The following is a 17435-nucleotide window of genomic DNA, read 5'->3' on the forward strand; positions in this document are numbered from 1 at the left end:
TAAGTGAAGATTTTTATGTTTTGCCAAATTCTCAAGTCTGAGTTGTATTGTATTATCAAGCATTTTTGTTTATCATTCCATAGTATGTCATGATTGACTTAAAAGCTTGTAAATGTGCGAACTTTAAGTTATTTCCAAGCAATGTCGATAACCAAAAGAAAACAAACAAACAAAGTACATGCGAATTGTACGTAAAGCTCGGGTTACACCGGAACCGAATCTGCTGCGAATCCATCCGAATACAGGTATTCGGGTGGTTTCGCGAGTATTCTGTTCTCCCTCCGCAAATAATTCAGGAAGGATTCAGGAACATTCGAAGCCACCGAAACCCTCCGAATTAGGCCAAGTTCGGCTAGAATCGGTCCGAATTTATTTGGGAGAATTCGGTTCTGGTGTAACCCTGGCTTTAACTAACACACCTCTCTTTGAACTTGCGGGGACCATAAAAATGCGATCAACCGATTAAAATGTGTTTACGAAATCCAACCGGGCTCCTCTTCACAGTGACGTCGTAAACACAAGCTCGTGTACATCTATAAGATGTCAGCGAACTTGTGTTTACGATTGATTCGTAATCACAGACGATTCCATCGACAAACTCACACGCGCGGTTCGTCATGTTTATCACATCTCTGCCAAACAGATAAAGATCTTTTATTCTCGATCGCATTCTTCTATTTCCATATGATCTTGAATGCCGAATAGTGACAGCGGCTCTCTCTTCGGACCGTGCTCGGGACAGATTTTTTTATAATTTGAACGTAAAACCTCAGGGGATTTTGATCAGAGGACGTGTTGGGATTTAACTCTGCCACTAGGAGTGTTCATGGTGAAGTTTATAAGTAATATCAATAGTACATTTGTTTGTATTTCACGACAATGATTGCGAATAAAATAATGTAATTCTTAAAGAATTTTAGTCGAAGGATTTTGGTGGCGATATTCGGACGCGTAATCTATATATCCCCCCAATTTTAATCGTCACTGCATCTGAATAACGTGAGTATATAGTATATCAAATCATGCTGATTGTAATACTTAGTTTCTAAATTCCTGCATGTTATTGTGATAAAAGATCTAAATGATAAAGCATTGGCGACATGGAATTGCGAAGAGGTGCATGAATCGTCTGCTCTTTCTTTTTCAGTTTATTATTTCGTTGTTTTGTTCTCATATTTTCCATTCAAAATTGCCGTCTGCTATTCGTGTGCCTTAAGTTCAACTCACCTCGTTCGCAGATATTATATCCCTATTAATATGGTTAGAAGGAGGAGCAAGCTAGTCTCACTTTTGATCCCATATAATTCTAGACTTCATTTATTTCTTTTCTTTCGTCTTTATTGAATGAAATTCCATCATTGACTAGAAAACACAATCTTTATTTTATTTACGTACTTCAAAATACACACTCTAAATTTGTTGAAAATAACCAAATTGGTTGCCATGGACACAAGCTAGGGCGGGTTAGTTCCTATAGTAACCACAACCTTCAAATTCACCCTTAAACAATTTTTAATACATGATTTAAGAGTGTAGAGGCGGGGAATTGCCAAAAAAATGTCGACGCGCTTTATTTCAGTTTTGCAAGATTGAGAATAAAAAAGAATCAACTGTTCTGTATAGGCCTATTTAGATCAGAATTAAGAATGTTTTATTTCAAATGACATCATTTTTAAAATTGTACCATCATTAATAAAATAGCTTCATCAAGTTCAATAACTAGTAATACATACGTATATCTCTTTAAATAAAACCACAGAAGACGTAGGAAGAACCCGAAAAAATAGGAAAAATATAAGAAGCCGGGTTTGTTTAATATTGGTTCCCCGTTTTTAGGGTTGTGTTAAATATAATTTTTATTAGAAAGAACAACGCGATAATTATATTCAATAAGGCTGGTATGATATAAAAGCAATCTGATATAGAGCACACGAGATATAAGATGATAGCAACAATAATGACAGAAAAAGGGATTATTCCTCTACTCCATTTCAGCACTGTCACACCATTGAGGGGGGGGGGGTTGAGGTAGTCCTACATGTCCGAAAACCTTATCAAATTTGATCGATTTCATTCATAAAAGTCATCGAATCTATGCCCAAACAAATTGAAATACATTTTTACTCGCTTCGCTTTCTCGCATATTTTCAGAAGTCGTACACCCTCGAATCTTTACCCCATCATGTCACTACCATCACGTCGTACACTTGAAGGGTTTGGAGTGCAGTGAAAAGTCCACTCCTCTTACCGGCGAATATCAGTTTACTAATTTAATGAGGGTTGCACGTACGTCTGTATCTCATTTACAGTTGATTAATTAGTAAACGACGAAGGAATGTCAGTTCTCGGTAAGGATCGTAAATGAACACCTGTCTCGAGGCAGAAATGAATTAAACCTACTTCAGCAAAATACATCTTCAAAACAAGATCAGTCGTTTGTTGACGTCAAACATGTATCTTGTAGGCCTATAAAGGCAGTTTTATTAAGTGAATTACTCAGACAGCTGGGCTCCCTTTTTCAGCGGGATCAAATTTGAATTGGAAATGATTGCAACTGCGAGTCAAGTCAATTCGAAGATAAATGACTCGTTCTTTAGTTACCTTTACTTTAATAGACCAGTTCGTAGTTACGTCATGGAAAATTTTGGTCAAATGACCTTTCATTTCTTTCATTATGATAGGCATATTTCAAAGTAAGATATTACGTAAGCATGCCTTACATAGCAGGATGAAGAAATTGAATAGACCGGGTGACTAGAATAGCACACCAATGAACACTTTATGAAGGTATTTGTTGCATTTCCTACTTTGAATGCATATCATAGCATGTTGCACAATGTACTTGGCAAACTGTGAAATACAGTCGTTCGTGGACGCATTGTTGTTTTTTTGTGGATGTACACGAAAAACACAATTCAAAAGAATATATGAAGAATCAAGACATCTATGTTGGTGCTTATCTCATTAGATTTTAAACCACCATGTCACTTTAGTACAAATGACCTTCCTCTGATCATGCGCAGAATCTTTTGATCATGCGCAGAAAGGAACTACGAACTGGCTTATTGTAATGGTTTATATCACCATTTGGAAACCAAGACTAGATTTGATTCCTATACCATTCTTGGCCAAATTTGACCACGCAGAACTTGAGTTTACGCCGTTATAACTAATTCCATTGATGTGATTTCTTATGAGTTTTTCAAATGTTGACCAAACTAAGGACTCCTTAAATAATTATACTTGTCTTTAAAAATAACCAGAAAGCTACAGTATAGCGTTATTCCCACCATCAGTCTATTTGGAGTCAGTTTCGATAGTGTGACTATGGGTGGCGACCCAGGGGACGGGGGACGCCCCCCCCCCCCCCCGCCCCTCAGATTTCGAATTTTGTACAGGTGCGCAGGGGAGAGGATCGTCTCGTCGATCGCCGTTAGAGGGACCAAAAATGTCGTGAAATCATCTCACTGGGGGCAGTTGGGTATGACCGTATAAGGTCACGTTGTCATGTACGAACTGCAAATATAATCGCCAAATAAAACCAACTCAAGTGTAGACAATTATTCGATCTGGAGAGTGGAACTAAAGAGTTGACAAAAGGGGTTAAAGGGTCAATATCGCTCTTCGATTAGGCATCACCCTAAGGATACGCTTAATGCCCATCCTTTTTAAAACGATGATATTACAACATACGGCAACATATATTTCGTCCGATGATGTATATACACACTATCGTATGTGTATTAGCCCCCAAATATTCCATGAACAAAGAGCGAAAGGGAAAACAATGGGAAATAGAAAGGAAAGGGTAAAATATTATATATTACTTTCTGAATAATACGTCAAAGTTATCACCATTAATGTCATTGAGTCCAATCTAACTTGTCAAGATCACAGTGGATTGCATGGACTAAGCTGTTACTATGTTATGCTTATGTTGTATTTTTTTCCTTATGTTTCTTTGTTTTTGATGATGATCCTTCAATGTCAGGATTTTATATCAATAAACTTTTGAATTTTAATTTTAATTTGGACTAAGCTGACCATTCTGAGATGTTGAATCAGTGGCGTACGCAGGGGGGGGGGGGGGGGTGGTTACAGGTGTTCAACCCCCCTCTTTAATTTTGTTGATAGCCAACTCCCCCAAGAACTCACCCCCCCCCCTACGAAACGACCTAATTTGTGTGGTGAAGACCTTTTTTTTATTTTCAACATTTCATTCAGCTTGAACTCCCCCCTTTAACAAATCCTGCGTACGCTACTGTGTTGAATTATTTTTTTAGTGGTCCAAACATGGAGTAGCGTGTGTGTGTGCGGCGCTTTGTAATCTAAAAGAAAAGGCACTTTATCAAATGACTATTTTATTAGATTGGATCACAAAATTAGATTTTGATCTAAAAATAAGTCACCATTTTCACTCGCTCGCAACTTTCCTGAACCCCCCCCATGCGTCACTTTCTATGATATTATTTTGTACCCTCTGTGCACCCCTCCTCGAATGTTTGCTTTGTTGAAAATATTCGCCACCAAGAAGTTAAGGTCAAGAGCCATGGCTTCGCTCTGGCAGTTAAAAGGTCTGCATTTCCCCGTTGGTATATAGTGATCGTCACCCATCGTTTTTTCCCTATTTCGACGCACACCAATTCATCGCACCGTTACCATGACGACGGTGCAAACAACCTTTCAGATCGCATATTCCGCGCAAGGGGGTACGAGCTCTCACCCCCGGGCCATACAAATTATGCTCTCTGTTTTTTATGATTCATGACCGCATTATAAGATAAGTTGACACCGGGAGAGGCGTTGACACAACTTTTCTAGTCATTCTTTTCTGAAGCATCAACAGGGTTAGGGGTTTTGTTAAGCTAATACGTCACCATCCATCCGGATCATTCATAACTTTTCGTGCATAGGATAAGAGTTAAATCCCTGTGCGTGACTGACTGCTGAATACAAAACACAAATTTTAACACCATAACACGAATTGAATATTAATCGAACTATTTCTTTTGTAAACTGGGAGGGCTTCACCGGTGGGACAACAAGAATCAACATCTCTGTATCTCACGGAGTAGCGTCACGGTGTCTGCGACCAGTTGATTAGCAAATCTGGAAAATAAAACGAGACACAAAGTGCAAGAAGGTCCTATCTTACTGATGAAGAGGTTCATCAATAAACCATTATATTTGATATTCGATTGTGGATGTGTACTCAACGCGCGTAAACAAATCCAAATTGATATGATATGAAGGTACTTTTGTACGCTGAAGAATGTTATCTACTATATGTAAGTGACTGAAGCAAGCAAACAATGAAGTTTACTTTTCACACCTTCGTGCTCGCTTTTATCAGATTGTGATAAAGATCTGGATATTTTCTGAATATTCTCTGGAATGAGCCAGTTGTAGGTCGGTCAATTTATTAGAGGTGCTCACCCGCTTCGATTTTTTCTTCTTATTATTTTGTATTCTTATGTCCATTTCATTTTGTTGTCAAGTTTTATACAGAAACAGAGCGCGTATAACGCCCGTATTACATGTAAGTGCCCTGTAAATATTTCATCTTATTACATAACTTTATTGTCTGAAAGTGTTGATATTAATATACATTTTCTTCCGTCTTTTTCTTTGCTAAGGTTCTTCGAAGTGATGTAGATCCGAAAATGCAACATTCGTGACGGGTCGTGCGCCGTGTTCAAGAATTGGACTGCTCGAAAACCACATGCAGACAGCCTGGACAGAATCCTAGCGCGGTTTGAATTAGTTTGATGACGACGATGATTTTCACATTGTTGGTCACATACAGCCATGACATGACATCGAAAAACCGACAATCGACGGAGGACGACATCGGCCTTCCAGTCCTGCGAAAGTCGATATCCGAGCCACGGCTACTGAAGGACGTCGTCGATCACCGCTTGGAGAGGCAACATCACAGGCATGCCGTCTCGGCGACGCCGAGGATACTGACCACAAACGGACTGTCACCTCGGCGACGTACGATCGTTCTCAACCATGACAAGGAATCGCAATCTCCCAAGGACGGTCCGTCAGCGGTTGCTGCAGATCGCAGCATCGACATGATCAACCCACGGAACTTTCCCGTCGTAATGACGAAGAACTTCCTCCGACGGCGTGCAAACACTGCCGACATTCACGGCCAGGAAGAGACGACAAATAACGGCCGACAAAACGGCAGACCGAATGTCGACACGAACGGAAAATACGGATCCCCTGTCTCAGGATCCGAGGCTAGCGACCGACCCCAAGGATCCGTAAAACGTGGAGAACAAGGATCGAATCGTATGCGGTCGCAGTTTGTAGAAGGGAAAACGAAAAACGGTGTTGTCTTGCCCGACGTATCTCCCTGGCGGAAGTCTGATGGGGGTAGTGTGCTTGCGGCATTTCCTGGGAATAAATCCGACTTACGTGGAGGTCGGAGCTCGGCTATTTCGTCCTGTTCGTGGCAGACCTACCCTCTTTCTTCCAGACCTTTCAGCAATCGAGGATCTAAATATTTAAGAGGTAAGCACAACTATAATCATTTCATTAGACAATCTTGTCCGGAGTCGAATCTTTCAATCGTCTTTGATGAAAGACAGTTGGAGTTCAAAAATAGAATAGATTGAAATTCAAATTAATTTTTGAATTTAAAACCCTTGATAGAATGAACATTATCATTATAATATTTTTCTAGAGAGGACGTAAAACTAAAACTATTGACCCATAAACTTTGTGTATTTGCTATTTGGAATGTACCCGATGATCCAAAGATGTTTGTAACATTATAATTTTTAGTTGAAAAATAAGAATTAAATTTTGTAACATTATAATTTTTAGTTGAAAATAAGAATTAAAGGGGAAAAATGTGAAGCGAATTTTCTAAATGGTTATATTTGAGATTTCGAGTAGAAACTATCCGATGTTGGGCAACTGTGGTCTTCAAATATTACGACAATGCATGAAAATCAAACAGTCTGTGGTAATCATTGACGCAATGGTTCAAAGAAATTGAGGGGCGGAGCATAATGTACGTGGCATAATTTGACAATATACTTAGAAACAATATGATATTGCACCTTTCCTTTGGTAGTAGTGGTAGTAGACCCCCCTTTTTTTTGGGGGGGGGTGGCTCCAAGGTGTGGTGGTAATTATAAAAAAGTCCAAATGCCCTACATATGATAATCGTGATCATATTAAAGGGGAACCCAGCCTTGGCCATAAAATGTTGTGTTGGGAAGGAGAAAAATACATTTAACAAAATGGTGAAAGTTTGAAAGAAATCGGACAAGCAATAAGAAAGTTATGGCTGTTTTAAAATTGAGATCTCTAAGACTATGTAGATTTCAAATTGGCAACTGAGTAAGTAAATTATGACACAGGGGCAAGGACAACTTTCCCATAGGCCATGTACTTTATTATCAGGGATTTGTGGTTTTCTCCTAAGTACCCATTCCCCTGGGGCAGTAATCTAAATATAACCCAGGTAGTATATTGTTTTATGTCCTCATGAAAAAAAAAATAATTTGAAATAAAACTTTTGGGAAAAATGACATTTTAGCCATAATATGTATTGGAGTACATGGAAGAGTAGTCCTTGCCTTACATCACTATGATATCCCATATGCGGCCAATTTGAAGTCTCCATGGGTATAGTGATTACCAATATTTACAACCTTTAAAAATTCATAACTTTCTTGTTGTTTGTCCAATATTGTTCAAACTTTCACCTATCAACTTGTCTGATTTTTCTTTTCCTTATAAAAACAAGTTTTTATTTGGGTTGGATTCCCCTTTAACTGTGCGATTTCATTTTGTTTAGAAACCATAGGTACCCTTTATTTTCTTCCTCACACGGACGTGATATAACAGAAATAGTGCTTTAACCTATGAGATGTGCAAAGGAAAAGGCGGTGATCGTTTAGGGAGTGCTGTAATAAATCAACTTGTCTGCGAAAGAACTTAAATTGCCCAAATCATCGTCAATATATTTTGTTGCATTGTACTGAACAAACTTTGCGTCACGATTTAATTAAATGATAGAAATTAACCCATGCATGTTCTGAGACGTATGAGGTGGTGACATTGGCATTTATTTGTTATTTGGCGTTTCTCGCAGTTGAAATCCAATAAAATGTGTTTCATTTTCGTTCACAATGGTCATGTTTCAAAATACTAATAGCAATGATTATAATAATTGCTTATATAGCGCATAACACTTTATCAGAAGTCTGTAAGCACTTGGTAATGAAGCAAACATTACCTTGGCAATGGTAGAGTAGCTGTTACGCAATAAACTCGGCGTTGGTCATTAATGTAATAGGGCCTTTTAGCAATGCATTAAAAAGTTCGTAGTTTGATGTGCAATGTTTTGCTGTACATGTTCAGAGCGTATTGCGCGAAGCGCCAAAATATGACAATTTCCTCACTGCCTTATGTACACAAACTTGCTCTGCAATATCGTAACATATTAATAATAATGAATACTTCTCATTGAATATAATAATCACATTGGATGGCATTTCTTTATGAGAAACAAAATATCCCAACCGTAAGGACCGAGAATGCACCTATATCCATCTCCGTTTCATGCAATATTCCCAAACTCATAGAATATTCTTGGTATCCCATTCTGAGCCGTCCAAAGCAATATGAATAATTTTCTATATTCCGCCAAATTCCCCTTACGTCATGTTTCATGGTACGGTTTGCCAATACATAATCGTTAAATCTTTCTCCATTGTTCTCGGGATGAAGTTAGGGTAAAAGCACAGTGAGAACCAAACGTCAAAGTCGATCCCGTTCTCGTGAGAGTTTGCGTCACAGAACCAGCAAAACATTATCAAAGAAGAATTGAATAAATATCCTCATATTGTCCTCCCAAAATTCACATCGACATGGGCTAGTTTTATATCAGGATATACAGGAACCTGGAAAATAAATAATCGATGTTAAGAGTGATTGGTGTTATATGAGTAAATCGACTCGTTCCAGCCTTGTCGAATTAAAATCAATAGCCCCATAAGCCCTGGATTCAACCCATGGTGTTAAAGTGGTATCGATTTTTTAATGATATGCCATTCTCCATAACGACTTCCCTTTGCGTCAAAGATACGAACTAATGCTACCGACACACCGGTAAATCGACTCCAGGCCGATCAAAGCTATTACGTTATTACCAATGACATACCATCGGTCGGTTTGGAGTCAGTTTCGTTGGTGTGACTTAACCAACATTATCATGAAAATTTTGACATTTCCATCGATTGAAAATGAATAATTTATCGAGCTTCAATATGAATAAAATATGGGTTGCATGTGGTTTTCTTTCCTGCAGATTACAACTCAACCGATGTATTGAGAATTAGATTGAATCAAAAGATAAAATCAAGGATAAGAACAGGGGCGTCGACATAGGGAGCAGGGGGCAGGCGTCTCCCTATAATATAATTTACCAAGAAATTAAAAAAGAGGGGATCAGAAAAAGGAGGGAAAGGTGAAATGAAGGAAGAAGTATGAAAACATGTCATCCGGGGTATTCAACTCGTTTCCCCCTAATGACGAAAAAATAAAAACCCACATGACGTCATCATTAGGTCGTCTTACCCGGTCTTACCCGGAACAAAATATCGTGGCGCCAACCCGGATTATGCATAAAACTACTCGGTGTTTTTTTTCAATTGTAAAGAATGGTAAATTTTTTAATGCTATTTTTTTATCATTGTTTAAACGCTAGTTTGCCTTCTTTGACCGCATATTATGCATTAAAAAAAAAATTGTTAAAGTTTATATTCCAGACATAAGCGCAATCAAAACATTATAAAGTTGTATCATGGCGAGGGGGAGGGGGCTCGAAATGGGAAAGGGTGAGGCCTATACAGATAAAGGACTCTGTAAAATTTTGATCATTAAGAAGTTTAAGTAGTATTTTCAAGTACTCCGAGTATGGTTGATGTTGGGGGGGGGGGCAATTACCCCATAGTTCATTCTTCGACATAATATTTTTAATGCGTTTGAATCTTGGTTTAATTTGCAGGCGATCGGCGGATGTTACCATCAAATGGATTCATCCCCCAATCCAACAGTGGTTACCCCACCAACACAAACTCTCGTATACGAACTAGATTTACTACTCCTGGTCAACGGGAACACGTGCCTCAATTGAGCACCAACGAAGATACACCGGATCCTAACAATGCGACACAACTCCCCGCCGACGCGGCCACGTCCGTTCTCGTCGGCAAACCCACGACGGAGCCCCTCCAACGAAAACGGGCGGCGACGGCGAACGACCTACAGCAGAAGAACGCGGCCAGCGAATTCGTCGATGAACTGGTGGAGACGGTGATCGATGAGGACGAGAATCGAAATTTTCGCGTTCGTGATTGGCTGTCGTCGTTGGATAGTACGCTGTGCCAGAGATACGCGAGGAGGCAAATGGCCAGTCTGAGGGAATATGAATTGTCCAATCATAAATCGTGATAGCCATTCAGTCATTGCAATCCTACAAGTGGTGTTGTTAGGTGTACACACCAGTCACCGGTGTTAAATTTTGTGACAATTCAACACTTATAGGTGTTATCAAAACACCTTCGGTTATTGTTTTTACACTCTTTGGTGTTGTGTTGAATTTCTAGAGTGTAATTTTATCACTTCATGGTGTGGTCCCCTAAGGATACCAACTGATATCAATTTTAACATTCCAGGGTCCCGTAACTCAAAGGTTAGCGATTGATGGTACGCTTGATTTTGACGATTGATTGTACATTGTAGTCTATGAAATCAATTGTAGATACGTTCATTGTTAATCTTTGTGTAACGGGGCCCCTGTATTTACAGTGATTACGGTATGGTGTTATCATTATGATGTCGAAAGTTGAGGCAACACCAATAGGCCTTTCAATTACACATTGATTATGATGAGATTATAATGTTATTTGCACGATGCTTGACACCAAGAGTAAGATGGGCAAGGAACTGGATCCAAAGCCCCTAGTTTTTTTTTTAATCATGATGACTGTGTCATCTGGACAAAGTCACTTGCACAAGAGCATTTAGAGCGTGACGAGGTGCAACTTACTGATGTTGTCCCCGGCATTTGGTTTTTTTTTTTCGCTGCAAGACGCACAACGGATTCAACAGCAAAATGTGTTGTCAAATGCCCTTTATGACAATGAACAACCAAGAAATCTTTGTTAAAAATTGGTAAATCACAACAATAGTTTCATCCTGGATTACGGACAAAATGACATATTGTGGTGCAGTTTATCGTCAGCACCGAAACTTTGGACGAATCTGCAGTTCCAGTTTACCAATTTTCGACAAAGACCTCCCAGCTGTTCATTGTCATATGAAGGACATTTTCAATAGATTTACTGTGTTCTTGAATCTGTCATGCGTCGTAGAAGCGGAATGCTCTCTGTTATCCTCATGAAAAGCAAAGTGAAGTTATTATGAATGCTACAATCTTTTCAACAATTTATTTCATGGTTCCCATCACTGGCGGATCCAGGGGGGGGGGGCAAAGCATGCCCGCCCCCCCCCCCTTTTTGAGAGGCATAATAAAAGAATGTAATGCAAATATGCTGCTTTACCCAAGTGTACCCCCCCCCCCCCCTTTTGAAACTTAGGAACTTTTTTTTTTGCTTGTCAAGTTTTTCACGGACATAATGACCTTTAATTTTAGGTGAAAACCGGGAAAATGTGCCTCCCCCTTGGATCCGCCCCTGGTTCCCATGGAACTTTAACTCACTTTTAATTGTCATGTTGCATGTTTTAAAACAGAAGGCCGCGTCAAATATAGTTTAATTTGGATGCTCCATATTGCATTACAACCTTGAAATAAATGACATTGAGATTTGATGTGGCACGTCGTTTTCTTATTCAATCCAATTCACTGTTTTCATGAATAATCTAGAGTTTTTTTTTAATTTTTCACTCAGTGGCGTATATATCTTACATTAGGAGCAAGCGCCGCCCCTACAAACAAACAAACCATCATTCTTTTTACATCTGACCCTGGGTAAAGTGCTACAAACGATAAATATTGCTTGTTTCCACATTTGATAGTAGTACCTGTAGTTTTCTATTTTGGGGATTTCGTTAGACCACAGTGTTTTCTTTAAAGCATCCTATCTCCGACTCTTTTGCGCCCAGTAAGATACGTACGTATTTTTTATCACAGGTCGATGTACTATTATTCATTTTCAACATTCATTTCCAGATCATACATCACAATTGACTATTCAATTTATGTAACGCATAGCATATAGGCTACAAGAAACACGTCATGTACTACGTTTAATAAACTATTCTTAGTCATTCGCACTGGTATTTTGGGGGTCTGCCCATAATCTATTTCGAGCAACAATGAAGATGTTTTCCAATGTTTCTGGATATTTTCTTTCAATACACTCACCATATTAACTTCTGAAACTTACACCAATGAGAGAGTATCGATGATTTGCCAAGCAATTTGAATTAGTCTAGACACAGTCACGAGATACTACATTTAATTTCATTGCGTGCTTTGAAGCACTAAGAGGAATGCTAATAATTCAGAAGGAATAATGGGGGACTCTGGGCGCAAGCAGGGGCGACCACCCCTTAATATTTTTCATATAAATAAGGGAGAAAGTGGAATCGGTGAAGAAATATATAAGGGAACTTAATAAAAAAGAAAAGTATAAAGTGGAGAGATCTGAGCTGTGTAACTTTGTAATGCCTATATAACTTAATTAGGGGGGGGGGGGGACATGTGACTTCACTTTAAGTCGTCTTGCCCCTCCCGCCTGAATGTGAAAAGATTTGTCACATAGTGCTTTGACAACTTTTTCTGAAGATATCCGGTTTTATAAAACAGACTATTTAATTCAATTGCGGAGCGTGTGAAATGCAACCTCCCCTCGGGCTCTTCTTCTAAAATGTGTCTAATAGAAAGTTGAGTCATCTACCGTGATGCACGTTTACGCTTAAGGAGAAATACTGGGAAACATTAATACTGCCAACACACCTTTTAGTTAAAATCACAACTGATAACGACCCTTTGCTTAGGATGGTTTAAAGTTTTCTCGAATTGGTTTAAAATTACCCAAAAGTTGAATAGAAGTTGAAGTTGCCAGACCTATTCAGAAGGTTAATAAACTATGAGTAGCTACGTGTCATGGTAATTTTAGATATTTAATAGTATTTGTTCGATTCATGAGCATTTATGGCATACAACTAGTTTCAACATATGGGCCATCAAAATCTAAATTAAGATTTTTTTATATGTGATTGTCAGCGTTGACTATATCTGGTTCGGTGGAAAGTTATTTGAACTTTTGTAAGTTGTCATTTGCCATTTTCCGTTTCTTTCTTTCTGTTTTTGGAAGGGCGGGGGCCGAAATATTTCAAATGAGTGAAAAGGTACATATTGTTAATGTATCAATGATACACTACGTTTATTCTATATTCAGTGTGCAATTACTTGAAATTGTAGGTCTAGTCTATTTATTCTGGTGCAAGATTATACACCATGTTAAAAACTGAGCTTGATTGCAACTCTCCTGAAAATATCTTAAATCCCCGTTTGTTCATTCCATCCGTTATTGTTTGAATGAGATGTCAAAATTACCCTGCGTAATGATAAACAATGATAATAATATGCAGCATTTATATAGCGCTTAATGCAAACGTTTCTAAGCTGTGCATACTATTACCCGGCTTTAGCACGGCTATCCTGATCGGACGCTCGAGCATTCAAGGAATTCCTTCCTACCGGTTAAAAAATTAATACACCTGGGTGGAGAGTGGCAAATGTAGATAAACGACTCGCCAAAGGACGCTAGTGCTGTTGTTGGATTTGAACCCCGGACCTCATGGTTCAAAGTCCGGAGACTTATCCACTGAGTCACAACACCTCTACAGTGTAGTATTTCTTTGCAATCTGTGATAATTCGAAACTTGAATGATCTTTATATAAAAAACTGATTTTTAATTTCAATTTTAGATAAGATATTCGCACGTTCTCCAATTTGATATAACGTTTTCCTGATCAAGTACACGATTGTCGCGTTGCTCTCGCCATTCGACTATTTCTTTAAATACATTTTGCGTATTAAAGGTCAAGTCCACCCCAGAAAAATGTTGATTGGAATAAATAGAGAAAAATCAAATTCGCATAATGCTGAAAATTTCATCAAAATAAGATGTAAAATAAGAAAGTTATGACACTTTAATGTTCCGCTTATTTTTCACAAAACAATGATATGCACAACTCAGTGACATGCAAATGAGACAGTTGATGATGTCCCTGACTCACTATTTCGTTTGTTCTTGTTTGAATTATACAATATTTCACTTTTACAGATTTGACAACAAGGACCAACTTGGCTGAATCATAATAGTATTAAACAATGCTATTTCCACATGTCCAGAGAGGAATTAATCGTTTTACTTGACAATGAGGAGAAATTTTGAATATTTCATATTTCATATAATAAAATACAAAAGAAATAGTGAGTGGATGACGTAATCAGTCTCCTCATTTGCATACCGAACAGGATTTGCATATAACTGTTTTGCGAAACTTTAAAATGTCATAACTTTCTTATTTTACATCCGATTTTGATGAAATTTTCAGTGTTCTGCTTGTTAGATTTCTATCTTTCTATTCAAATCAACTTTTTGTTGGGGTGGACTTGTCCTTTAAGTTTTACCAGCAAAGCAATTATTATTATTTGGGAGATATATGGTTTAGATATTACTTAATTACTGTTGTTAAACTGTTGATCATGTTTGTCTTCTGTAATCAATCCCTTGCCATTTTCTTGTGTCACTTGGTGAAATAAAACACATAATAATACATACGATTGTCTACATTACATGTATTAGAAAACTACATGCTTAAAAGTAAGTAATTAAAGTTTATCGCCTACTGGTTACATAAGGTTTGAGGAAAATCCATTAAAAAAATTAAGAAAGTTATTGAATTTTAAGTTTTTGATTTGTGACGTCATATACGAGCAGCTGCCCCGTATGTTATGCAACATAAAATGTATGAAAGTCATGTTTTTAATGGTTCATGATGGCTAAAAAATGTATTCATCAGGAGAGTATATCTGATGATCATGGGCGAAAATCCCAGGGGGACAGGGGGACGCGCCCCCCTACCAAAAATAGTAGGTGGCTCAATATCAAATGTCCCCCTTACTATTTTTGGTCTTTTATGTTTGAGAAAAATACATCATTCACAATCGAAATAATACATGTATTTTGGACTAAATGACCTTACATTTTGGGTGAAAACCCTTTTTTTTCCCTTTTTTTTTTGCTTGTCAAATTTTCCAGCCCTTGGTCCCCTCTACCTTTGAGGACAGATTTCCGCCCATGATGATGATATACCTAAGGTTTATTAAACTTTCATTTTTCTGTGACAATGACATTTCATTCATATTTTTTTCAATTGATAATACATGGGAAGTTGCTCGCTTATGACGTCACAAATAAAATAAATTAAAAGATTCTAATAACTTTTTAAATCTTTGATGGATTTTACTCAAACCTTCACCGATATTTTTTTCTGCTTTTACAATAAACGTTTGATATCATGATATGAGAAAAGAAAGAAAGGGAAGGGAAAAGAGAGAGAATGAGAGCAAGCGAGTGGATGGAGACGCGGTGGCGGAGAGATGATACCTGAATACAATTTAGTCTACTTTGATTGCGCGGCGGCGAAGGGGGAGAGGGGGGGGGGGGAGGCAAGGGGGCTTTTATCTATCAATTTAAAAAATGGAATTTAACAATCTATACCTAATGGCTTTCTTTCTCCTTTCCTTTTATTCTGTTTGTGTTCGTCATTATATTTTTAATACTTGAAAAATCAGGGGAGGGGTATTCTCATCTCTTCACAGTCAATTTTAAATGGAATTTTGATTTCATTTCATTTTTAGCTCTTAGGAGCAATATCAACTGCAGTTTTATTAGCTTGATCTTTTTTTTTTCAACATCAGTCTCAGTGGTCCTGGTTTTAAATCAATTTCCGCCTCTCTATGATCAATCTCAATAGAGATTAATTTCAATTAGTTTGATTTATCACAATAATCTGTGTCTAATTAATCTCTCATAATCTATCCCCTCTGTTTTAATCAATCCCACCTCCCTAAACTCAATCGCAATGAAGATTGATTTCAATCAATTTAATTTCTCACAATCAATCCCCTCTCTATTTTAATCAATCCAGCCTCTCTCTAAAATCAATCGCAATGAAGGTTGATTTTAATCTCTTATAATCATTCCCATCTCTGTTTTAATCAATCCCATCACCTCTCTAAAATCAATCTCAACAAAAAATTATTTCACTCATGATTTAAATCAATTTAATTTCTCACAATCAATCCCCTCTCTATTTTAATCAATCCCATCTCTCTCTATAATCAATCTTAATGAAGATCGATTTGAATCTCTCATAATCATTCCCCTCTCTGTTTCAGTCAATTTCACTTCTCTAAAATCAAATCAATGAAAATCGATTTTTAATCAATCTCTAATCAATCCCCTCTCTGTTTAATCAATTCCGCCTCTCGAAAATTAATCGCAATGAAGATTGATTTTAATCAATTTAATCTCTCATTATCAATTTCCTTCCTGTTTTTAATCAATCCCACTTCCCCAAAATGGAGATTGATTTCAATAAATTAATCTCTCATACCCAATCCCCTCTCAGTTTTAATCAATCCCACCACTCTAAAATCAATCTCAATGAAAATTTATTTCAATCAATTTAATCCCTCATAACCTATCCCATCTCTCTAAACTCAATCTCAATGAAAATCGATATCAATTGATTTATCTCTCATAATCAATCCCCTCTCTCTTTTATAATCAATTCCACCTCCCTAAAATCAATCGCACTGAAGACTGATTTCAATCAATTAAATATCTCACAATCGATCCCTCTCTCTAAAATCAATCGCACTGAAGACTGATTTCAATCAATTAAATATCTCACAATCAATCCCTCTCTCTAAAATCAATTGCAATGAAGATTGGTTTCAATCAATATTATATCTCACAATAAATCTCTGCTTTAAAACAAGGCCTCTCTAAGTTTTCACCAATTTGCACAGAACATACAGAATGCGATTAAAGGAGAATGAAACCCTTGAAACCAGCTGAATCCATATCAAAGAGAAAAATAAAAGAAACGTATTGTTGAAAGTTTGAGGAAGATTGAATGAATAATAAGAAAGTTATGAGCATTTGAATATTGAGATCACTAATACCATGTAGATCCTCCCATTGGCAATGCGACCAAGATCTGTGAAGACACACACGTACAACTCCCTCACTACTTTAGTACTTATTTCACTGATATTCTCACTTTTATAGAGTCTATCACAAGGTGAGGTGTTCTCTTTATGAGAGGACAAGTACAGAGGTTTCACAACATTATA

General features: G+C 37.6%; 1 protein-coding gene across 3 annotated transcripts; it reads left to right on the forward strand.

Moving 5' to 3' along the window:
* The first annotated feature begins 666 nt into the window (after positions 1-666).
* Positions 667-12603, forward strand: LOC135156170 (uncharacterized). Of its 3 annotated transcripts, none has more exons than XM_064107777.1 (3): positions 667-999; positions 5637-6525; positions 10037-12603. In XM_064107777.1, exons 2-3 carry the CDS (start codon positions 5769-5771, stop codon positions 10480-10482), a joined length of 1203 nt encoding a protein of 400 aa, XP_063963847.1. In that variant the 5' UTR covers positions 667-999; positions 5637-5768; the 3' UTR covers positions 10483-12603. The 3 variants fall into 3 exon arrangements, with proteins under 3 accessions (XP_063963847.1, XP_063963848.1, XP_063963849.1); XM_064107778.1 differs by lacking the exon at positions 667-999 and adding an exon at positions 4773-5288; XM_064107779.1 differs by lacking the exon at positions 667-999 and adding an exon at positions 5402-5428.
* The last annotated feature ends 4832 nt before the right edge of the window (positions 12604-17435 follow it).

Source organism: Lytechinus pictus, chromosome 12 (genome assembly GCF_037042905.1).
Source record: "Lytechinus pictus isolate F3 Inbred chromosome 12, Lp3.0, whole genome shotgun sequence".
In the NCBI taxonomy this organism is placed as follows: Eukaryota; Metazoa; Echinodermata; class Echinoidea; order Temnopleuroida; family Toxopneustidae; genus Lytechinus; species Lytechinus pictus.